Genomic DNA, 25343 nt, shown 5'->3' on the forward strand with positions numbered 1-25343 from the left:
GTTGGAAAGTGTGGAATTTCTGATTTGATCAGTATCATTATCATCTTATACCATGCACCATAATTTGTGTAGGCAACTCAGAGAGCAAGTGGGATTGGCAAAACGTTCACAAACTGGCTAGCTGGGCCTTGCCCTGGTGTATAAGAAAAGGTTAGGGAAGGACTGTGGCCAGAGTGCTGACACATGATACATCCATTAGGTCAGGCATCAAAAGGCACTATGGCATAATTAACATGCATGAGAAAATACTGGTACACAGGGAAGCCAGCATAATGATACCTCTGTACTCTGTCCGTGAAGTAGAAAAATAGGGGCAATACAAAATTGGCACTCACCTGGTAGAATAAAACAGTATACTACACTGACTAAAAGTATTTTAAACAGTATCACAGTATTTTAAACCAATTTCAAAGGATGCTAGGAGACAGGGAAAGCATGTAGAATCATACTAAATTAATCATAAGACTTTAAACAAACAAACAAACAAAAACATATTATTGTGGTTTTGGAATAAAGGATAATCCCCCTCGTAGGTAAACGCACCACAACATGAAGCCTCGCGATAGTTCAGTTATTTCTTAGTGAATGTAAGCGTAGTCCTTTCCTGTGTTAGTTTTGCATTGAGCAGGCCCGTGAGTAGGGCGGTCTTTTGGCACGAGCATTCCACGTGGCAGGCCTGAACAAGTCTGGCAAGGCCGAAGGGAGGAGCTGCAGGGGGAGTGGCCGGTAAGCAACGAGCCGCCAATCAGGGCTCGAGGGGAGTGGCTAACCACGGCGATGAGAGGTGGGGCTTGGAACATTCGAGTAAGGCCAGGGCGGAGCCAAAAAACTCTGCTCCGAGCCCCCCACCTCAGTTGAGTCGGAGCCCCTGAGAGTTGTCGTGTGCACAGTTCGGAGAACGCAAGGAGTTGAGCTGGAGTGCGAGTCAGAGAGAGAGAACGTGCAAGAGAACGAGTTGCAGTGTTGGACTTGAATCACTTAAATAGCTGCGCGGTACACGAATCCCCCGTGCCCCGTGCCCTACGCTCTGCGCTGTATTGATCGCGCGCTCGAGAAGACGACCCGTTCCGAGCCACAGACCCGCGATCTCCTCCTTGCCTGCCTTTTTCCCTGCACGTGCCGTGACCGCCAGAGGGCCCCGCCGGGCGAGCTGTCCCGGAGCGACTGACTGCAAAGCGTGTTTGGCGCGCGAACATTCTTCCTCCATCTCCCCGTGTGCGTGAGTGGGCCCTGTGTCGGGGTAATAAGTTAACATTGTTAAGTGCCTGCTCTGTCTCTTTACATTATAATACATTATAATATTTCCTGTACGTCCTGTACATTATAATAAATCATGTTCTTCCTCTGATTTGACCGTTCCCGTCCCTTCCATCCATTGTCCTCGCATGGTACGAATAGAACCGCTCGAATCGGGTTCCATAAAAGTAACGGCACGAGTCACGTGATACGCATACCGCTCAGGCGTACTCGATTAAGCATGGCTTGTGCGAGGTCCGGTCCCTGCTTTCATGGCAGCGTGGGTTAAAGGAACGAGCGGTGTCGACCCGATACCCTTTTTCACGCTTGCTGCGGAAGTGGCGATTCAGCCTCGTGGACACGAAGACCCAAGGGGGAAAAAGGGGGTTTAATCCCCCCTTTGTAACGTGGATCGGGCTTCGGGAGATCCGCAACAATATTTTGGGGGCAAATTTCCCCCTCCCTCAAATCCACTTAGACCCCGATTTTTCTAATGCCATGAACAAACTTTGGTACAACACGGGTGATGAAGATTGTGATCATTGTTTCAACAAAATTGTGTGTGTGTAGTTTCGGAGAAGAAAGCAAACACATATTTTGGGGGTCAAACTCCCTGTAGCATCCATAGATCTCGATTGCTTTAATGCCGTCAACAAACTTTGGTACATCGTGGCTGATGAATGTTGTGGTCAAGTTTCATCGGAAGTGTGTGTTTAATTTCTGAGAAGAAAGCAATTACCTATTTTGGGGGGGAGGGGGGGGGTTACCTGGACCTGGAATTACCTGGACCCACTTTGACCCCTTTCCCCCCACTCCCCCCATAGATCTCCTTCGATGCTGATTTTCTTAATGCCGTGAACAAACTTTGGTGCATCATGGGTGCTGAAGGTTGTGGTCAAGTGTCATCGGAAATTGTGTAGTTCTATTTTAGTGGCATCAACCCTGGACCTTCATTGACACCCGTAGATCTTCTGAGACCCCGGCATTTTCATGCCGTGACCAGACTTGAGTTCTAACATCCCATATATAATTTTAGCCAATTTTGGTAACAATCCCATTGGCATTTTTAGAGAAGAAGTTGAAAGTGTTAACGGACGGGTGGGTGATGCGCCATCCCATAAGCTCACCGGAACTACGTTCCAGGTGAGCCAAAACAGTTTAGTCAGAAAGGGATCCGACCGAGGCTAGACAGCTCAAAAATGTGTATGCCACCTCTGAGTTATGGATAATCTCCCAGCACTATTCAATTGATGCCACAGTGCTTCTTGCCAAACCAGTCTCCCAACCAATACCATAACCCACAAAACAAAAAACAATAATGAAAAAAATGAAAAATAAAATTGGGAACATTTAAAAATTGTTTTGAGAGCAAAAGCTGAAGAGTATTTCTGCTGATCATATGTATACATATATATATATATATATATATATATATATATATATATACACACACAAATACTCTGGAGACCAATATGCAAAAAAATGAAAAGCTTGACACGATTGAGCAAAAAGAAGAGAGTAATGTTGACATTGATTTTATTGGACCAGAAATGCTAGAGAATAATAAGAGCAGCAATAAATGGGATAAAAACTGGTAAAGCGGCTGGAATAGATGAATTACCTAGAGTTAGTTGATTAAAAACATGGGAAAGAATGAATGAATGAATGAATGATCGTTTTAAGGCCATTTTCCCCGCTAGAGCAGAAAGAATGCAACATTAATGTTCATTAAACTGTGTATAAATATTTCGTTATCAGGAGAATGACCAGAAGATTTCATGCATACAATAATGATCAGCCTGAGAAAGAAGGCCGATGCCGATGCTGATGTTCTGCCTTTCGTCCAATTAATCTGTTTGTCCACAAATCAAAGGTTGGGTTGAGAATTTTAACAGAGAGTGGAAAGGAATGTGCAGAACATTGTCTGAGATGATCAGTTTGGATTACAGGGAGGAAGAGGGATGAGAGAAGCAATTGACAATACAAGATTAATGAGTGAACGCAGTTTTAAATTTGGACAGCAGGTATATGTTTGTTTTGTGGATTTTGAAAAAGCATTCGATTGGATTAACTGGATTAAGCTCTTGGCATTGCTGAAAGACATTGGAGTAGGCTCGACAGATAGATGACTCATAATAAATCTGTACATGGGACAAGCAGCAACAGTCAGTGCAGCCAACATGGGGAGTCAGAATCATGTGTAATTGAAGAGAAATTCGTTCAACAAGGGTTTTGTTTATCAACACAGTCCTCTTAAATATATATGCAGAAACGATGATGAAATAAGCATTTGAAGACACAGAACAAGGTGTTAAAATTGGATGGAAAATGGTAACATCAGTGGATTTGCAGATGACAAAGCACTTGTAGCAAGTAGAGAAACATTCCAATATATAGTAGATAGAGTAGAAGCAGCAGGATGTATGAGCTTTGGAATGAAAGTGAACATCGGCAAAACCAAAGTAATGCATTTTTCAAAATCAATAAATGTATATTGACATATTCATATAACAAAAAATACTGATCACTGGTGCAATGATTCAAGTATTTTGAAAGCATAATATCTACGGATGGAAGGTGCAGCAAGCAAGCAGGAACAAGGACAGCAGGAACAACAAAAATGTACAGGTTTGCTAATCTCCCAAAATTTTGAACGAAATTATATTTGTTAACATAGTGAACCTGACTATGGTTAAGTAGCTTGGAAATGTGTGTTTGGAGGGGAATGGAAAAGATTAACTGGACAGAAAAGTAACAAATTATTGTGTTGAGTAGGGTGAAAGAACAAATAAATCTGTTAAATGTTATGAGAAAAAAGGCAGACAAACTTGGCAGGGCCCATCCTAAGAGGAAAGCGACCAGTAAGATGGATTAAGGGGAGAATGGAATTTTAAGAATGGGGGAATTTGGAGATTGGGGAATTTTAATTTTGGGGGAATTGGGGATTGGGGAATTGGGATTGGGGAATTTTAATTGTACTGGGGACATGGAGGGGGGAATTTTAAGAAAAAATAACAAGACGAAGAAAGAGAATATCTTTGCTGGATGACTTGAAAAATGAAGGAAGTTATTGGAAAATGAAAAGGCTGACAGAGGACAGAGACATGGAGAGGAATATGAGCCGAGGACCTGTCTTTAGGCAGAGCACATGGGATGATGACATACAGGGTGTCTATAACGTCCTTGTGCAAATTTGAACCTTGATAATTTTTGATGTACAGTCACGTGAAAAAGTAAGTACACCCCATGTAAAGTTTTGACTTTTTCAACATATTTCAACATACAGCTATTTGATCTTCATTTAAACAATATTGATAGATAAAGGTGATATAATATAACAAATATCATGAAACATTTACATTTTATAGTCCATTGTGTAATTTAAATAAACATAAATGCAAATTTTGTATGTGGAAAAAGTAAGTACACCCCTACATTTATCACTACTTCAAATACCTAAAATTAGAATCAGGTGCACCAGCTCAGGTGCAAATGATTAGAACATCGTTGGAGAGGATCTTTGAGGAACCGGTCTTTTTTAAAGCTCAGACATTTAGTTTGGTTTGCTCTTTGTTGTTGAAGTGTGCGGCGTCACCATGTCGAGATCAAAAGAGCTCTCTGAGGCCTTCAGAAAGAAGGTTATAGATGCCTACGAGTCTGGGCAGGGATTTAAAAAGATCTCCAAACAATTTGAAATCAATCATTCGACTGTCCAGGAAGATCATCTACAAGTGGAGAAGATTCCAAACAACTGCCAACTTGTTCAGGCCAGGCCGCCCCAGCAAGTTCAGCCCGAGAGCAGACCGCAAGATGCTGAAAGAAGTCTCTAAGAACCCCAGAATGTCATCACGGGACCTACAGTTAGCTCTTGCCACTGTTGTTGTCAAAGTGCACGAGTCTACCATTAGAAAGAGGCTGCACAAATTTGATCTCCATGGGGGGTGTGCCAGGAGGAAACCTTTGCTGTCCAGAAAGAACATCAGGGCAAGACTAAAGTTTGACAATGAACATCTAGGCAAAGACCAGCACTTGTGGAACAATGTGCTCTGGACAGATGAGTCAAAGGTAGAGCTATTTGGCCACAGTACCCGAAGACATGTTTAGCGAAAACCAAAGACAGCATTTGACCACAAGAGCCTGATACCAACTGTAAAGCATGGTGGTGGAAATATTATGGTTTGGGGCAGCTTTGCTGTATCAGGGCCTGGGCAGCTCACCATCATAGAATCCACTATGAATTCTTCATTGTACCAGAGGGTGCTTGAGGATAATGTGAGGCCATCTGTCGGAAAGCTGAAGCTCAACCGAAGGTGGACCTTGCAACATGACAATGACCTTAAACATACCAGTAAATCCACCAAGGAATGGCTGAAAAGAAAGAAATGGAGGGTTCTGGAATGGCCAAGGCAAAGCCCGGATCGAAATCCCATCGAGATGTTGTGGGGGGATTTGAAACGAGCTGGGCATGCAAGAAACCCCTCAAACATCGCACAGCTGAAAGAAATCTGCATGGAGGAGTGGGCAAAAATTTCTCCCAGTCGATGTCAGAGACTGGTAGACAGTTATAAGAAACGCCTACTTGAGGTTGTTTCTGCCAAAGGGGGCAATACCACCTATTAGAGCCAAGGGTGTACTTACTTTTTCCACATGCGAAATTTGCATTTATGTTTATTTAAATTATACAATGGACTACAAAATGTAAATGTTTCATGATATTTGTTATATTTCATCACCTTTATCTATCAATATTGTTGAAATGAAGATCAAATAGCTGTATGTTGAAATATGTTGTAAAAGTCAAAACTTTACATGGGGTGTACTTACTTTTTCACGTGACTGTACATATCACAGAAACAAACTATAAATGGTGCTTGGAAGCATAATTTATAACGTTTTTATTAATTTAGTTCAAATTACAGTATTTGGAACATAACCGCCATCTTTTGTAATACATCATTCAATCCGATTTTCCAACTTGTTGAACACACTCTCCAGTTGCTGCTGAATAATTCCATGAATCGCATTTATAATCATAGCCAATTCATCCATAAAATGTGGTTTTTATGAGTAAACAACAGTTTTACATATCCACGTGAAATATAGCCCAATGGGAACGGAACAGTTTGGGAGAATGTGGTGGCCAAGCACTTGGACCACGTCGACCGATCAACTTGTCTGGGAAGACATCATTCAAGAACCATCGCACATTCAAATAATAGAGGCAGGGCGCCTAGTCGTTGCTGGTGCCAGGTGACATGCGAAAGATTTAATCGTCATTAGTTTTGGAACAAAATGCGGTAATTGTGGTGTTTGACTTTACCACCGATTTAGAAGTTGCTTCATCAGAAAATGTTTAACGTCCATCCAAGGGACGGCACATATTGATGAATCACCCTGCCTGTGAAACACCACAATGACAGTTTATAGCTGGGTCGACATGTATGTATATTATTATGTGACAGGCATGTCCAATTAATCAGGATGCATGCAGCAATCGCTGGTGTGGCACTTGCCTTCTGGTACCCACTACAGTAATGAGGTCTGATCTTGACTTAATGTCTTGTCGTGTTTGACCAGTTCACCTGAGGGAGGGGTTTCTGCTCCACACTGCAATGGGGATTCATTGAGAATTGGTCCAATTGTATGACCATGCATTCCGACCCTCCAGGGTTAGGATGTGTGTATGATTGACAATGTACTTCAGCCTTCGGACTAAGTTGCACGTGTATGCTCATGGGACAGTCTTGTTGGACTGTGTACTTTGGCCTTGGGGTCAAGATGCGCATCCCAAGCTGTCTAAATGTTTTCATTATTTTTACCCTTTTTATATAAAAGGACTCCCTCATAAGGCGATTGTCATGGGGACCTCCTCCTATTGAAAGGAGTCCTCCAACTGTATGACGATGATTTATAGCCCTAAAAAGTTAAGATGTGTGTTTCATTGACCATGTACTTCAGCCTTCCGGCTGAGAATCATGTGTATGCTCATGGGACAATCTTGTTGGACTGTGGATTTTGGCCGTGGGGTCAAGGTGCACGTCCCACGCTGTTTTTAAAATGTGATTTTTTAAAATTTACTTTTTTTTGTATTAAAAAGATCTCCCTCATAAGACGATGCCATACAAGCTCAAAACACGTGTCCATGAATGTTCCCTCTCCAGAGGTGGGCTGAACTATAAAATTGAGAATTAAATTCTCTTCCTGGTATTGGCTGCAGTACAATTTTATGGAGAAGTAGGAAGCTCTGCTACGCTCGTGCCTAATAGGTGGAGCCTATGCAACTGTTCAGCCAGAAGAGGCTTTTTAAATTATATATATGTATATGTATGTATATATATATATATATATATATATATATATATATATATATATATATATATATATATATACATACATATATTTCACTTTGCTTAGGACTATGGTGTGTATTTCACTGGATCAGCCTTCGCAAACTTGTGATAGATGGGGGATAGTTTGGCAACTTTGCAAGATAAAGGCAAGCAACAAGCACCCAAGCATGGTGGCAGATAAAGGAGCCAAGGGAAGGAAGAGAGAGCCAGGGTGAGGGGGCACAATTTCATTTCTACCATTACTTATGTCTTATGATATCAGCAACAAAAGCATGTTTTCACTAACAGCCAACTAGCCAACGCAATGCCGCACACATCAGTCATGTTTGAATACCATTCTAAAAATGTCAATGTTTTATGTGCACAATGGTTTATGCACAAAACACCAGGATAAAAAGTTAATTAATTTTTCGCTCCAATCACCAAAGGACATCAGTAGATAATAATCAACAAAATGGACACAATGGAGAATTTTGAACTTGGAGCTGCAAGATCAGATGGGAGCAACAAACAGGCCATGATTTAAAATGAACAAGAATGCCTCATTTAATAATATAAAGTTTAAATCAATTGTAATATATGAAATGTTCATTGCCAAATATAGCATGGTAGATGGGTAACGCCAAGCCATGTTTAATTTCCACATCTGTAGAATGCAGCCTGGTAGGAAATCATGTCTGATGGGTTAAGGCCCAAGGCCAGGAAAAGAGCTGAGATGGGCAGGCATTTATTCTAAAGGACACGTACCAGGCTAGAATCCAGTCTTGTCCAGGTAAGACTGAGTGGAGGGTTTCCCGACCAGACACATGTAAAAGAGGCGTCAGAGCCTGTGTTCACAGTAGCAGGCTGTGGTTCTGTCATGATACGAGGACTGACTGCAAGACATGAAGAGGTATGAGATCTGAAGAATGAGGTTTAGACATAAAATATACAGAACTAGACCCACACATATGGGTGAGCTCAATTTTATGTGATTGGTTTGGGTGAGCTGCAGTATAATTGTGATTGGCATGCTGGAATAGGTTCAGGTCTGCTGCTTTCAGGTGCGCTATGGTGACTATGTAGCTGAGAAGCACATCAAGGTGAAAGGAAATGTGAGTGGAACAATACCTGATGGAAAGGCACAAAATACAAATGAATGATATGGTGGGTTTAGTTTTAGTACAATTAGTTTTAAGGAGGGATTGCATTAAATAGTTACAAGTAATAGGTTTAAAATCATAATTTTTATTTGCATGTCTTTACCTTGAGAAAAAAAAATCAATGAAGAAGCATACATAGAAAAAAAAAGAAGAATTTTTAAATTCCTTTACCAAACAATAAACAGGAAAATAAATAGTACTCACTGACATGTTGCACGTACCCACTCATTTTATCTATATAAATAAAACACAGTTTGTGTGTGTGTGTCTGTGTGTGTGTGTGTGTGTGTGTGTGTGTGTTAACGATAGACTCCTAAACGGAGAGGCTCACGTGCTTGATATTTGGCATAGACATGGCCATTGAGCCTGGGAAGGACATGGCCTACCTAAAAATATTTGACGAGATCCATATTTTTTTATTCATATTTACCTCAGCGCATTTCAGCGAGGAACATTATACACGGAATCTCAGCCTGTGCCAGAGCAGCTCGCTGATTCGCTCAGAGCGATCACGTGATGTTCCATCCTCGCCGCCAGACCATTGAACTGAAAATATATAGAATGACCATTGCCATTCACACCACATAGGTGGAGATGCAGCTACTGGGCGCCATCTTGGTTGGCACTCGATGCTGGGCGATGGTGATTTCCATCACGCGTTTGCATGTAATTCAGAGCGAAAAGCGATTGCGTTTTTTCACCTTTTGTGCGATCGTGTTTTTTGTCGATTTTTGTCGATTTTGTGCGATATGAATTAAACGTCTTTGAAACAGCTGTGAAACGTCTTTCCACAACCCTTCCGTAACCGATTGGAGCAGTTTATTGCCGCACAAAATGGCATTTTAACAGTTGTCTGGCTTTTAAAATCTGGGACACGTTCAAAACAAACGAGATCCGCGAAGCGAGTTGTTCGAGTCGTGCTAACCAAGATGGCGACACGGCGGCTACACTTTTCACGGAGTATGAGCGTTCTATATATTTTCAATTCAGTGCGCCAGACTCGCTCACGTACTTGATTTGTGGCATAGACATGGCCATTGGGCCTTCACGGTGTAATTTGTGTGAGGCTTTTGTCCGAGTGAGCTTGAGTCGAGAGGGCGAATGTACGGGTTGGGAATGTACGGGTCTCCCTTCCCCCGCCCGGCAACGCCGGTACTGGAGGGCGTCACAGGATCGGTGAGTCTCCAAAATCAGGGAAGGGCGTTATTTAGTGTTGTGCTAGGGATCTGTCGGAATGTCTATGTTGGTCTGCAGTGCCAAAAGGGACAAAGGTTTGGCTAACCAGGTGAGGAAACACAGGGGCTCTACTCTTTAATCCCTAACTCTACTTAACACACGAACCTCCTGGTAGGTTCACAAGTATACTCCTTAACCCGACAAACGCCTACACATACTAACTTAAAGGTACATAGTGGGTTCTAGCTATCGCGACATCTCGAAGCATGTTACCTATTCAGATCTATCTGCTCTACATATTGCTCTACCCCGCCAGACATAACAGTATATTTCTTTCAAGAAGCACCTGCATCAACCTTTGTAGTAATGTAATGGCATGAAGATGAGGCTTATGGGTCTGGCAACAAGAAAGGTAAGGTCTCGGTAAATAAAGACACTGTGAATGAGATCAAGACAGCAACTATAATTTGTTGTTGATTTCTGCCTCTTTCAATTTTGTACAAAATGCTCATGGGGTAAAATGTCAAATTGACTTATTGGAATGAACCCGAATGCATTCGAAGATAATGTTGTTTAATTGTGTGATGTGTGCATCAAGCCTACTTACAGACATTTAGGTTATGTTTATTGGGTCTCAAATCCTCAGAAATAGATTATGAATTCAACTATAATGGCATAATTAGAAAATAAATTAAGTAAGATGTTTTACAGTTGATGCATCTTCACTTTAGAGCAGAATTAACTGTGAGATGAAGAATAAAGTTATTCTGGAATAAGTGGAGACTACTAGGTCGGATCATGAAGCACAGAAACATTCCGTTATCTGTGGAAATTAGAGTTATTACAATCTAAATCAGACCGGCTATGATGTATGGAAACAAAATGTGGGCAATGCGAATCGAGGATTTAAGAAAATAATGGAAAGAACAGAGATGATAATGATTCATTAGCTGGATGTTATGTCTCTGAAAGAGGGAATTTCCAAGCTTATAAAACAGGAAGAGATTTCAAGTCAATATTGGTGTAGAATATCTTAGGAAGAGAAGACTTGGTTGGTTTGGTCATTTGCAACAAATAGCAGAAAATGAAGTTGTAAAGAAAGCAATAAAGTTGTTGATAGAACGAGAAAGCCAAGAGGACCTCCTAAAAAGGCATAGATTGAACACGTCAAGAAAAATATGGAATGTTTGCATTTGCATGAAACACCAGGAAACCAAGGCCTACAAAATTATTGGAATATCCTGCTGTGGAGCTGAATCGAAAGGCCCATCACTTTCTCATCACAGACAGGTCAGTGGTCTCTCTGTCTTCTACCGCCTCCTTTCTGGTCTTGCATCCCCCGTTCTTTCCATGTTTTGTCCACACCCCCCCCCCCCCCCCCCCGCCCCAGGTCCACCATCTGGTGAAACTGTACACCTCCTGGTGGTCTTCTGGTGATACTTCTAGTGGTCCCCCTCTGGTGAAACGACCTAAATCCAAGATCACTGCCCACCTCCACTCATTCGGTCCTATTTTTTTTCTGCATGTGGAATCAACTTTCCCATTCACTTCAATCTCATTCTACCCTTGAGATGTTCAAGACAGCTGTTCACCACCATAAAAGATCATCCCCATTCCTAAACCATGACCACTATTAATATACCCCTGTGAACCCACCCCTCCTCCACCAGATGGTGGACCCACACTGTCTGTGATGAGAAAGAAATGGTTGTAAAATGCTGTTGTTGTTGTTGTGTCAATCTCACTTGTAATCTATCTCATGTTTGACACCAGTCAAAGTGGAATATGACTATAATCTGGTATCCTAATGTAATGTTAAAAGTGGGTGGGTGTACAGTGGATCTCACTTTCCTTTTGTCAAAGCAAGAAGGTGAATTTATAGGCTAATATCTGTGTATATGATGCTGATATACCTTATTTTGTACAGTTTACTTGTATGTCATTATACAGGGAGATTCTCTGAAGCATCAAATACCAGGGTACAAAAACCAAGACTATAAAAATAAGAAGCGGTAGATATATCTTGGGGCCATCAATATCAGGTTGAAATTGTTTTGACAGATGTTTACATCATCGGTACAACATCCTTAACAATCCAACTACAAAAGGACAACATGATCAAATAGATTCAGACAACATTTGTACAAACGGCCTTCACATACATCACATCTTTCTATGCATGAATGAAAATGCATTTGTTCACAATTTTGCACTTATTTAACTTTTCTATATTTTTCGCAAGATGTACCACCTCTCAAAAACGTTCCGTGATAGTTTGGTCAAATATTTGGTTACATAGTTTTGTTTATTTGGTCAAAAAACATTTCTGTGCTATTTTAGTCAAACCCAAATATTTGGTCAAGATGGCATGTAAGCTAACACATGAATGTCTCAATAATATTTCCTACGGTCAGGTAAGGGTAATCCACGATGGTAAGATGATTGTCAAACAAGATGACAAGCTTTTTGACAAACTGAGGTGGATAGATTTGAGGATATGGAAGCTGCAAATCATATTCATGAAATTCTTCCACATTTGAACTTTGTTCACCACTTCTTGACTGTGAAATATCTGCAAAAAAATCTTTCCCAACTAAATATTTCTTTCTTCTGGAGTCAAGACCTTCTTTGGAAAGCATTTTATCACTTGTCCTAGTTCTGTAGTTTTTTTTTTTTTTTTTTTTATACAAGAAAAATCATTTCAAACACCCATAAATAGATTCTTGTGAAGAAAATGTGTTTGTCTTAAAATTTTCAAATCAATCCAAGGATCATAATGGAGCTTGTACGTTAATTACTCATACATGGAGGATAAAAAACATGGGATAATATCGGTGTACTTCAAAATTGATGAACATTAACACAAATAGTAAATGGAATTTCAACTCGTTCTCCCACATCACAAACCAAGCTTTCAGTTGGGAGGTCTTACACGTCTTGATTGTAACAATTAAAATAATGCCTTTTAACTGGTTAATTATTCTATTTTGTAGAAACACCTCCTTTTTTTAAAGTAGGCCACAGACATTTTGATGAATTCTTGTACACCATGTTAAAAAACATTTTGTAAGGGAAAGTGAGTAGTTTTGTAAAAGTCTGGTGCGCAGAACTTTGACAAGCGACATTATTTTTCCTGCCTTCTTTTCTCCAATTCTACCTGTGGGGGCAAAATGAGTGTTCAGTTTTATTATTCCATCACGTTTTCCACCAGTGTTATTGATCCTTTACTCTGGATTGATGACCTGTTTCTTGAAGTTCTCCACCGGCGCCATTGATCATTTGTTCTGGATTGATGACCTGTTTCTTGAAGTTCTCCACCTGTGACATTTATCCTTCGATCTGGATAGATGATGCATTTCTTGAAGATTCTTCGGATCATGATGAAGTCTGAGAGTGTATTGTAATGGTCAAAATTATTTAACAAACTAATTCCGCACATTATTGGACTATATTGTATCTTTGTTACAAGTTATTGTGGGGTTCATCCAAAGGTAATTTGCCAAAATTCTAAAAGCTCAATTAATGACTGTTTCTTTGCCCTAAGGTATTAAATGCTCGATTTTTACAATGTCGAGATGTATTGTTTTAGGCCTGCGTTAAAAAAAATCCTTTTAAAAAGTCAAATTATTCCCAACTCCAAAATATAAACAAAATCTATCTACATAGAATTGCATAGATCTATTAATTGTATTAAGTGTGGTGTTATGCAGAATTTTGTTTAACCTAAATTATATTGCTGTCTTTTCCCTGTTTTTACAATACAAATACTTTAAAATGCACATGATAATAAACAGTCTTCATTAACAATAATTCTAAAAGTATATTGAAAAAATGCACAAAAATATAGTTTTTGGCATTGCTTTGTTTCCATCGTGCGGTAGAAAAGTTTATTGAAGTAATCTGCTGATTTGCTGTCATAGGTTTTTGTCACATAGTCCAAGGAGAAGTGTTTGAGAGCAGTAATCATGTGTGGCACCGGGAACCTAGTGAAGATTGAGGTGTGACGGCCAACCCATCGGTCATGCCTAAAGTGTTTCTTTTTGTGCCTCGGCATTTACTCTGGCACACAGTTTGGTGAGCAGGGGCTTACAGAACAAAGTCTAATGCTGGATTGAAGCATCCAGATTGGAGTGGATCAAAGCTTCAACATTATTGGATAATGTTCCCTCTGTTGCAGCAATATTCTCTTTGAATCGTACTATACTATGTATGTCTCCCCAAGGGCAAATATACACAAAGTTGAAAATGGGTGGAAAATAAAGTTATTGAAATCATTTTTTGTCAAAGTACATTTTCAACTAAAAGCTTCTGGGATGTTTTTCCAAGAATATCCTTGCCATGGGTGATACGACTTTTTGGAAATATTTGTGGCTTCTCACAACAAAAATATAGATCGAATGATGAGCGCTAGTGTATTTGTTACTTTTGTGAATTTATCATGAGAAAAGTTCACTTTTTACAATCATATATATATATATCATACTATATAGTATTTGCATAGATCTTCTGATCCTCCCATGTTGTGGTGTAAATTTTATTCTGTATTCCCACTGTATTCATAGTTTTATCCGTTCAGCAAAGCACGATGGCCAAGCATAAATTGACCGTTCTTTATTTATTGTGATGAATAAAGCGTTCTAGACCAGGAGCCCAGAAGGTTTATTCAAGTGAAAAGCGCCGAAGCAACTGACCACGTGGGTTGAAAGGGTTCTACCCCCACATCACAAAAATGCATTCCCGCCCAAATCGCCCAAATCGCCCAAAAATAGGGATGCCATTAGCGAAAATCCTATTTTCATCAATATCTGGAAAACTATACATGGCAGTATCACAAATCTGGTGTCTACACCCATATTTTCATGGTCAATCAATATAAAAATGCATTTCTCCTTAGCCAGGGTTGTGTCTTTCCCGTCCAAAAGCACCCAAAGTGCCCAAAGTAAGGAAACCATTGCTGAAAATCCTATTTCCCTCAATATCTGGACAACTATACATGGGAATATCACAAATCTGCTGTCTACACCCATGTTTTCATGGTCAATCATTACAAAAATGCAGTTTTCTCCTTAGTAAGGGTCATATTTTTCCCACCCAAAAGCGCCCAACGTAAGGAAACAATTGCTGAAATCCTACTTTCCTCAATATCTGGAAAACTATACATGAGAATATCACAAATGATGTGTCGACACCCATGTTTTCATGGTCAATTATTACATTGCCAACAATTGCAGTGCTTTAAAAATGACTAAATTCACCATGTATTATCTAAACAATGGTGTATTATATTGTACTGTACATGGTGTTATGTAACATGTCTTGATTTTATTGCAAAATTTGCTATACTAGTTGCACCAATGTTTTTGATTTCCTTAAACCCCAAGGAACACAACTGGGTTGGTGTCATTTTTAAAATATTATTCCAATGGTGGCCATTTTGAATTTCACAATGTCCGCCATTTTTACATAAAAATAACTATATCTCAGATTCTAGTACAGCATCTAGTACAGTTATTTTGGTGCCAATGGGTAGGTTTATGGGATCAAATAATTCAAATTTACCATTATTTCCAATGTTGCTGAGTATCCATCTGCCAAAATTCAAACTTGGAAGTCATCATATTCTGAGTATCCATCTTGGGTTAGGACTGGGAACACTGACAGGATCGAAAACAGTGTTGACCATCCTCAACCGTTTTGGCCATTGTATCAGCTACGATGAAGTGAAGGGGCTTGAGACTGAAATTGCCTACACATGCTCTGATGGTGAATGGGAAACTCCTGCTGGGCTTCTTCTGCGAGATGGATTGGGAACAGGTACTACTACTACTACTACTCTACTTCTAATACTACTATTTCTAGTACCACTACTACTAGTGAACATGTGTTGACTCTCATTGCCCTAATTAACATCATCATTTTCTTTGTCTTTCAGCATTAGCCTGGGACAACTACGATGTAAACACTGAGACACCAGATGTCAAGAACACTCTGCATTCAACTGTGGGGATATGCTACCAAAATCAACAATCGTCAGAGACGTTATCAGAGCCATCGCCTGATCACCTAGCAGGAAACCTGGCCGGACGGAAAAGGAGATGCTTTGAAGGGGCCGAGAAGGTGATCCCGCCACTTTGGGTGCTTTTGGGTGGGAAAGACACAACCCTGGCTAAGGAGATATACATTTTTATAATGATTGACCATGAAAACATGGGTGTAGACACCAGATTTGTGATACTGCCATGTATAGTTTTCCAGATATTGATGAAAATAGGATTTTAGGTAATGGCGTCCCTATTTTGGGCGATTTGGGTGGGAAGGCCCCGGCGCTGACTGGGCAGCAATGCATTTTTGTGATGTGGGGGTAGAACCCTTTCAACCCACGTGGTCAGTTGCTTCGGCGCTTTTCACTTGAATAAACCTTCTGGGCTCCTGGTCTATTCAGGTCCCAATTAATGTTTTCACAGCTACTGTGACAGTAGCTCGAAGGTAAAGGATAATTAGCATTGTGACATGACAATGTCGAGTTGATCATCAGCATTGAGAGTCTTCTGAGTGTTCTTTGCACTGTTTGCTCATCAATAGGGAACAGAATAAAAGTAAATATAGATGCATTAGAGAAGCAAAATGGAAAAAATAACATATGGGGCAAAGGTGAGGCATTGTCTTTATTCTATTATCTGATGACAAAACATTTCATCCAGCATTGTGAGACAAGGTCAGCGTGGTCCTTGCTGTCTCACAATAATTCAGTCTTGGCTACATCAGAGACGAGGTGAGATGATTTCTGAAGGACATTTGTATTCACTCACTCATCCTTTCACTGTAAAAAGCTTACATAAGAGCCGAAGAGGTTTTCTAAACTCGTGGCTGAATAAGAATTGTTTACAGAGTGTAAAGGATCTTTATGACACATGTCAATGCTGTCACTTAAAAAAGGAATCACTAAATGGGTGATGGCAACAGGAATGAGCATACGCTTCCCACATATTTTTTCACGGTTTTGTTTAAATATTCTTTAAGTATGTTTAAACTTTCCCCTGCAGTGTTTTATTCAGTGGTATATGATAAAAAGCTGTTCTTCTTCCTACTTAAAAGGCTCTTTTCAAATTCCTCATCAAATCAATCCATTTCAAAAAAAAAAGTTCAATCTCTCACAGTTCTTCCTTTATACATTCTCTAAACTCACCTTCATTCCACCCCTCCTCTATCGTTTTCAAAAGGATCTCTGACTTGAAAATCACAATAAACCCAGTTTGTAATAAATGTTCGTTTTTCATAAATCATCCACTTTCTAAACTCCCCCCTCACCCCTCCCCTCTTAAACTCCCCCTCAGACCTCCCCTCCTAAACTTCCCCATCACATCTCCCCTCCTAAACTCTCCCTCACACCTCCCCTCCTAAACTCCCCCCTCACACCTCCCCTCCTAAACTCCCCCCTCACACCTCCCCTCCTAAACTCCCCCCTCACCCTCCACTTCAAAATCCCCCCTCACTCCTCCCCTTAAAAACTGCCCCTCACCCATTCCATTCAAAACTCCCCCCCCCCCCCACGCCCCACTTTCCAATCTCTCCCCCTACCATCTTTCTCCAATTCTCTCCTCTTCCCCCCCCCCCCTCCTCAAAGCTGCCTCCTCCCCATTTCCTCTCCCTTCCATCTCATACCTCCTCCAACCTTCTAGTTTGCTCTGCCCCCCCCCTCAAACAACACCTCACTGTGCCTCATTCCATCACCATCAAACCTTTTGGCCTCCTCATCCTTCCATTTCTCCTAGATCTTCTGCAATCTCTGACACACTATCAACAGCTCTCCCTACTTCCCTCTCTCACCCCTCATCTTACCCTACCCCTCCCCTCCCCTCCCCTGTACCCGATGCTCCCCCTTCCTCTTCCTTAACGGTATGGACCTCAAACATCCGGGACCTTCTCTAACCTGATTGATCACGCCATACAGGTTGCTTCTGACAAACCAGACTTCATCTGCTGAACAGAAACTTTCCTCCTTCAAGATGTCTCTGATTCCTTAATATCTCTTGCTGGTTACTCGCTCCTCCGGTATGATAGACCTGAGCCTCGTCCTTGTGGTGGGGTTGCTATCTTTATCAAAAACTCTCTTCCACACTCTCCTTGCACTGACCTCTCTCCAAACCACCCCCAGGAGTACCTCTGGCTATGGCTTCCCCTCCGCTCCCACCTTTTGTTCATATGTGTTCTGCACCATCCTCAAACAGTGATGACTCCATTTACATCTCGTTGTCTGACAACATGGACCAACTTCTATCCACTCATCCCAACTCTCCCTTCTTCATATGTGGTGACTTCAACTGTCATCATGCCAGCTGGCTGGGTGTGGGTACCTCTCTCACCAACCATGGCACCTCAGCAAAGGACTTCTGCGACCAACTGGGATTGACACAATCTGTCAATTTCCCGACCTGGATCTCAGTCAATGGAGATCTTCTCTTCTAGACTTGTGATGACAAACTTCCCTGAAGATGTCAGCTCTTCTTATTCTGCTCCAATCGGTTCATCTGATCATTTGCTTGTTAAAGTGGACATCACTCTGGCCATTCTCAGGGAGCCTCCTCAGCGTCAGCGAGTCTCACATTTCACTCAGGCCGACTGGCATGGTCTTCAAGCAGCCATCAATCATCAGAACTGGTCTCCCATCTCTACTGCCTTTGACATCGACTATTCCTGGGAATTCTTCCAAAGTAAACTGCTCTCTCTCATGCACAGATTTATCCAATCTCGTCTTCAGTTGTCATACCCTTCCTCCCATCCATGGTACAGTTTGGTACACTGAATATTGTGGTGAGGCAGTTGCCCTGAAACAACTTGCCTTCGCCTCTTGGAAGGCGAATCCAACTAAAGGCAATCTCCATTCTTTTCACAAAGCTTGGAACAAGTGTGTGTCTACCCTCAGGAGAGCCAGGAAACACTATCTCTCTACTCTCAAGACTTAACTCTCAAACCTGTCTCCATCCTCCAAATCCTGGTGGCGTCTCGTCAAATTTGTTTCTGGTGTTTGTTCCACCTCCATCCCCTCCCTTACCTCAAATGGATATACAACTGACTCTGCACGTGACAAAGCCGAATGCCTCAACTCTGTGTTTGCCTAAAAATATTGTGTCCCAAACCCATCTCTGTCTGTACCCACCTTACCCAGTCGAACCCAGCTGCTCCTGGACTCTGTGTCCTTCTCTCCTGACAAGGTGAAGAACTTTCTGTCAAACTCGACTCTGATTCTGCAACTGGAGAAGACGGCATCAGCCCACGGGTCCTAAAATGCTGCTCTGCCGCTCTATCTCACCCTCTCTCTGTTCTCTTCACCATCTCTTTTGCTCAAGGTTATCTGCCATCAGCTTATAAATCAGCCAACATTACCGCTTTACACACAAAATGTGCAAAAACAGATCCTTGCAACTACAGACCAATCAGCCTGCTCCCAATATTCAGCAAGGTCAGGGAATCCATCATCGCTTCTGACATCAAATCCAACCTCTTCTCCAATGGATTGATCTCTGATCATCAATTTGGATTCTGACCAGGTCATTCTACTCTGGACATGCTGCTTCTGCTGTCTCAACAATGATGGATGGAGGTCATCAATGCCAAACAGGAAATCAGAGCTGTCTCCCTTGACATATCTCGTGCCTTCGATAAGGTCTGGCATCCTGCTCTGCTCACCAAACTCTCCTCCTATGGTATCCATGGAAACGTCCACGCATGGTTTGCAGACTTCCTCTATGGTCATCGTCAACGTGTGGACCCTGAATGGAATTCTCTCATCTCCCCTTCCTGTTCAGGCTGGAGTTTCTCAAGTCAGTGTTCTGGGCCCTGTGCTTTTTCTGGTCTTCATTAATGATCTCTCCGACTTTCTGGAAAATCATTTTATATCTCTGCTGATGACTACACTCTCTGCAGTGAGTGTAGTCATCAGAAAACCCACCCATCTCCATATCGCTACCCTCAGATCGACATGCAGCAGCCTCTTCACTCTCTGCAGACCTGGACAATATCTCAAACTGGTCAAACAAGTGGAACATGTCTTTCAATCCTGACAAATCTCACACTATCACTTTGTTTCTCTGAAAAGACCATCTGGACAACCCTCCCATCTACTTTCTGAACAATCCTGTCCAGGAAGTTCTGTCAGTCAAGCTTTTGGGTCTCACTGTCTGCCATGATTTTTCCTGGGAAAACCACATTTCCAAGCTGGTTTCCAAAGCCAGACGCCGTCTGGGCATCCTCCGTCGTGTGAAGTCCTTTCTGGGCACTTCTGAGGTCCTCACCACATACAAAGCTTTCATCCGCAGCTCAATGGAATACTGCTCTTCCCTCTGGGCTAGTGCTCCTGCCTCACACCTAGCTCGGCTTCACACGGTTGAAACCAAAGCATTCAGAATCATTGGTATCTCCCACGATGAAGCTGATTCTGAGGGCCTTTCTCTCTCTCACCGCAGGCAGGTTGGCGGTCTTTCTGTCTTCTACCGACTCCTCTCCGGCCTTGCTCCTTGCTTGTTGTTACATATTTATGTGAATGTATGTGAATTACCATGCAGGTCTTTGCTTCCGGGTGTAGTATATTAAGTTGTTGGGTAGTTGTTGTGGTTGGAGGGTCAGGAGCCCTTCTGAAAGAGTGGCAGGAAACGGAAGTGGCCGGAAACGGAAGTGACGGAAAGGGAGGAGAAAAAACACGAGGGAAAGGAAGGTTTCTTCTTCCTCGCCCCGCTCCGACAAAAGGTGGAAGCGACCTTGCGCTGCGTGGAAAACGCGCCGTTTCGAAACGTCTGGCGAGAGGAGTTACCTGGGCGGTAAATACCTTTTGACACGTCCAGTCACCGTGAGTTCGTGCACGAAACCAAGCGTCCGGGACAGTTTGCCCCGTCTACAAAGACGCGTACGGGTCCGCACGTTGGGCCTCGCTCGCGTCGGAAGCCGCGCTGGGTTTTGCCCCGTCTACAAAGACGCGTACGGGTCCGCACGTTGGGCCTCGCTCGCGTCGGAAGCCGCGCTGGGTTTTTGCCCATCTACAAGGACGCGTAAGGGTCGCACTTGGGGCCTCGCGCCCGTTGGACGCCGCGCTGGGTTTGCCCCGTGGCTTGGCAAGGAGGTGCGCTGCAGCCGCGGCCCCAGTACGAGACTGCACGTTGGGAGCACGTCCGCCCGGGGTTCGTCCAACCGCCCGTGTGCGGAGAGGAGAGACATTGACCACGGAGGGAGTCAGGAGTGGGGCTCACGTGAGGAATGTATAAGATTAAGATGGCCATCTTAGAGTTTGTGTAGATGAGTTCACATGGTTGTAATATTGATTGTGCCTGGTTGTGTATTGTTGATTGCTCGGGGAAAATCTCCGTGGTTGTGTCTTTGAAAGTGTTTGGTATCATTACCATTGGAAATATATACTTGCACATCAGTTGTCTCCTGGGTGAAATTCCTATGGATTGCGTGGCGAATGCGCCTATATAATACTATTTGCTGGCGAAGGTCCTCTCACGGTCCGGGGGTCACCGAGACCTGGTATGCACTGAGGGGACCACGTAACAGAATTTGGGGCTCGTCCAAATTACGATTTGCGGTTTCGCAATTGGGTCTACGTCCGGGATCTAAAAGTGTATAAAATAATAAAATAATAATATTTTTGGTAATTAAAATTTATTAATTAATTATTAATTGGTAATATTTTTTTTTTGAGAAATTGGGGAAAGTCTTGGGGTGAAGGTTAACAGGTGTTAACGATAGGCACCATGGCGTTTGTGGCACAGAACTTTGGGGTAACCCCGAGTGAGGCACAGTTCCGAGCGTTGCTAAAGTCGGATCTCTTGAAATTGGCCAAACATTTTAACTTGGAGGTCCGAACTAATTTGAGGAAGGCAGAGTTGCAGGCCACGGTGATACAATCTATGGTGGGATTAGGAACATGGGACGAGTTAGCCTGGGAGTGGCTACCCGAAGAACCAGAAGACGTGGAGCTCCGGAAACTGGAGTTGCAATTACGGAGCCAGGAACGGATCAAAGAAGAAGAAAGGAAAGCAGAAGAGAGAAGAGAAGAGAAGCAAGCAGAGGAAAGGAGAGGGGAACGAGAACTCCAGGAAAGGTTAAAAGAAGAAGAAAGGAAAGCAGAAGAGAGGAGAGAAGAGAAACAAGCAGAGGAAAGGAGAGTGGAACGAGAACTCCAGGAAAGGTTAGCAGAAGAAGAAAGGAAAGCAGAAAAGGAAAGAGCAGAAGAAGAAAGGAAAGCAGAAAAGGAAAGAGCAGAAGAAGAAAGGAAAGCAGAAAAGGAAAGAGCAGAAGAAGAAAGGAAAGCAGAAAAGGAAAGAGCAGAAGAAGAAAGGAAAGCAGAGGAGAGGAGAGAAGAGAAACAAGCAGAAGTAAGGATGAAAACAAGGGAACTCGAAGCAGAGGAGAGAAAAGCGGAAAGGGAATTAAAGGAACGTGACATGGAGCTTCAGCGGGAAATCAAGTTCAAGGAGCTGGAGTTAATGAGAGAACGGGGAGAGGCACCACCCTTGCTGACGGGGTCGACACCTCACCAGAAAACCTGGGATGTGGGCAGACATGTGAGGCTGGTTCCACCGTTCAGTGAAAAGGAAGTCGCGAAATTCTTCCCACACTTTGAGAAAGTGGCTCGACAATTAAACTGGCCGGAGGAGGCCTGGACCATACTCGTACAAAGTGTGCTGGTGGGGAAAGCTCAGGAAATTTATTCGGCGCTACCAATGGACCAATGTGCAGATTATGAGGTACTGAAGAAGCACATCCTCAAGGCCTATGAGTTGGTTCCGGAAGCTTACAGGCAAAAATTCAGGAATGCCAGGAAGAGGGAGAGTGAGACCCATGTGGAGTTTGCCAGAGTGAAAGAAAACATGTTTGATCGGTGGTGTGAGTCAAAAGGAGTCGGGAAAGACTTCGAGACATTGCGGGACTTGATCCTGGTGGAGGAATTCCAGCAGTGTGTCCACGAGGACATCAAAGTGTACCTGCAGGAAAAGAAGGTACCAAAGTTGTGGGACGCAGCCACCATGGCAGATGATTATGCCTTAACCCACCGAATAGGGGTCCACGAACCTAACTCCTCGCCTAGATCTCCGCAGGGGAGGTGGGGAACAGCAGGTGCGGAGAACGACCATACATGGCGGCGGCCTCGAGATGATTATGGGGACAACTATGATACCCCACCGGTTCGAAATCAGAGGGATGCGGGCCCAAGACAAACTTATTTTTCGGGGGGCCCGAGGCAGACCCCGAGTTTTTCCTCCGGGCCTACTTGCGCGTTTTGCAAAAAACCTGGACACTTGATGTCCAGTTGTTACCTCATGAAAAGGGACAACCCAGAGCGGAGTCCGACTATTACAACTCCGAATGCGATGGCTAGCGTAAGAAATCGCCATCAAGAGGGTTACCAACCATTTGTTTCCGAGGGGTTTGTGTCACTGGATGGAGCCTCGACTAACCGGAGACCGGTTAGGATATTGAGAGACACAGGGGCCCATCAATCTTTAATGCTTGAAGGCATTTTGCCATGGTCCGAGGAGACGGCAACGGGGGATAGTGTTCGTTTACAGGGGATCGGGGGCGGTGTTAGTGCTCCCCTTCAGGTCATCCAGTTGGAGTCCGATTTGGTGTCAGGACCGGTCACCGTCGGTTTACAAGCCACGTTTCCTGTAGAGGGTGTATCTGTGGTTCTCGGGAATGATTTGGCCGGGGGTCAAGTTTATGGTAACCTGAGGGTTGATAAAGAGCCCAGCAGGGAAAATAACACCACACCAGCTCGGGATGGTGACAAAAGTGCCAAGTTATTTGTAGGGGGACTGAACTTCAAAACAGAGGAAGAAGTTCTGACCTCTGTCTTCAACAGATATGGGCCGCTGGTGGAAGTGCGGTTGGTAAGAGACTGGGAAACGCAACAGTCAAGAGGGTTCGGCTTTGTCACGTTTGCCAGCACAAAAGACGCCAGAGAGGCAGAGAAGAATTGGAATGGCAAGGATTTGGAGGGTCGGACCATAACAGTAGGGAAGGCATTTCGTAGGCGTCGAGAGGTCTACAGGAGAGGACAACTGGGCGGTAGTTTTGGTGGTGGCCGCAGTCAATATTATTATGGAGGCTCCCTGAGTTACGGCCGCTCCCGAAGGAAGAATTGGCAAAGTAGTGGCCGAGAAGAAGACCGGTATTCAGGGGACTACAGGGACCAGTGGTCCCACCCTAATTATTAGGGACGTTCTGAGAAGTTGAAGCACTGAAGGCGGCGGAGCCGCCGAGCCAAGATTCCTACACGAATTAACCGTGAACGCCGTTCCTAAAGGCGTCCATGTAGTGAACTTTCCTGCACGGACTAACCGTGAACTCCACGTTCCTCAAGGCGCCCATGTAGAGAACTTTCCTGCACGGACTAACCGTGAACTCCACGTTCCTCAAGGCGCCCATGTAGAGAACTTTCCTGCACGGACTAACCGTGAACTCCGCGTTCCTAAAGGCATCCATGTAGTGAATACTCGGCTTGGCCTCCCGGAAAAGTGCTATCGAGTGGCTTAACTGGCTTTATTTTTAAGTGATAACTGTGCCCGGGGGGAACTGATAATGTGGGGGGGTTGAGTTATCTGGTTTGTTTCTCCAAATTGGCCGGCAAAGAAAGTTTTCGCTGGGTTCAAACTTTCTTTCTTGAAGGGGGGGAGTGTTACATATTTATGTGAATGTATGTGAATTACCATGCAGGTCTTTGCTTCCGGGTGTAGTATATTAAGTTGTTGGGTAGTTGTTGTGGTTGGAGGGTCAGGAGCCCTTCTGAAAGAGTGGCAGGAAACGGAAGTGGCCGGAAACGGAAGTGACGGAAAGGGAGGAGAAAAAACACGAGGGAAAGGAAGGTTTCTTCTTCCTCGCCCCGCTCCGACAAAAGGTGGAAGCGACCTTGCGCTGCGTGGAAAACGCGCCGTTTCGAAACGTCTGGCGAGAGGAGTTACCTGGGCGGTAAATACCTTTTGACACGTCCAGTCACCGTGAGTTCGTGCACGAAACCAAGCGTCCGGGACAGTTTGCCCCGTCTACAAAGACGCGTACGGGTCCGCACGTTGGGCCTCGCTCGCGTCGGAAGCCGCGCTGGGTTTTGCCCCGTCTACAAAGACGCGTACGGGTCCGCACGTTGGGCCTCGCTCGCGTCGGAAGCCGCGCTGGGTTTTTGCCCATCTACAAGGACGCGTAAGGGTCGCACTTGGGGCCTCGCGCCCGTTGGACGCCGCGCTGGGTTTGCCCCGTGGCTTGGCAAGGAGGTGCGCTGCAGCCGCGGCCCCAGTACGAGACTGCACGTTGGGAGCACGTCCGCCCGGGGTTCGTCCAACCGCCCGTGTGCGGAGAGGAGAGACATTGACCACGGAGGGAGTCAGGAGTGGGGCTCACGTGAGGAATGTATAAGATTAAGATGGCCATCTTAGAGTTTGTGTAGATG

The 25343-nt window shown here is 43.6% G+C and overlaps 1 protein-coding gene across 2 annotated transcripts in view; it reads right to left on the reverse strand.

The window, feature by feature from the left end:
* LOC137423406 (kin of IRRE-like protein 1) overlaps positions 1 to 25343 on the reverse strand; it is a 446337-nt gene that overhangs the window by 79150 nt on the left and 341844 nt on the right. For both annotated transcript variants that reach the window (XM_068110539.2, XM_068110538.2), the window contains exon 8: positions 8334 to 8461. In XM_068110539.2, coding sequence (XP_067966640.1) covers positions 8334 to 8461 — 128 coding nt within the window. The remainder of the gene's footprint in view (positions 1 to 8333; positions 8462 to 25343) is intronic.

This window comes from Myxine glutinosa, chromosome 3 (genome assembly GCF_964187855.1).
Source record: "Myxine glutinosa chromosome 3, kmMyxGlut1.1, whole genome shotgun sequence".
NCBI classification, from domain to species: domain Eukaryota; kingdom Metazoa; phylum Chordata; class Myxini; order Myxiniformes; family Myxinidae; genus Myxine; species Myxine glutinosa.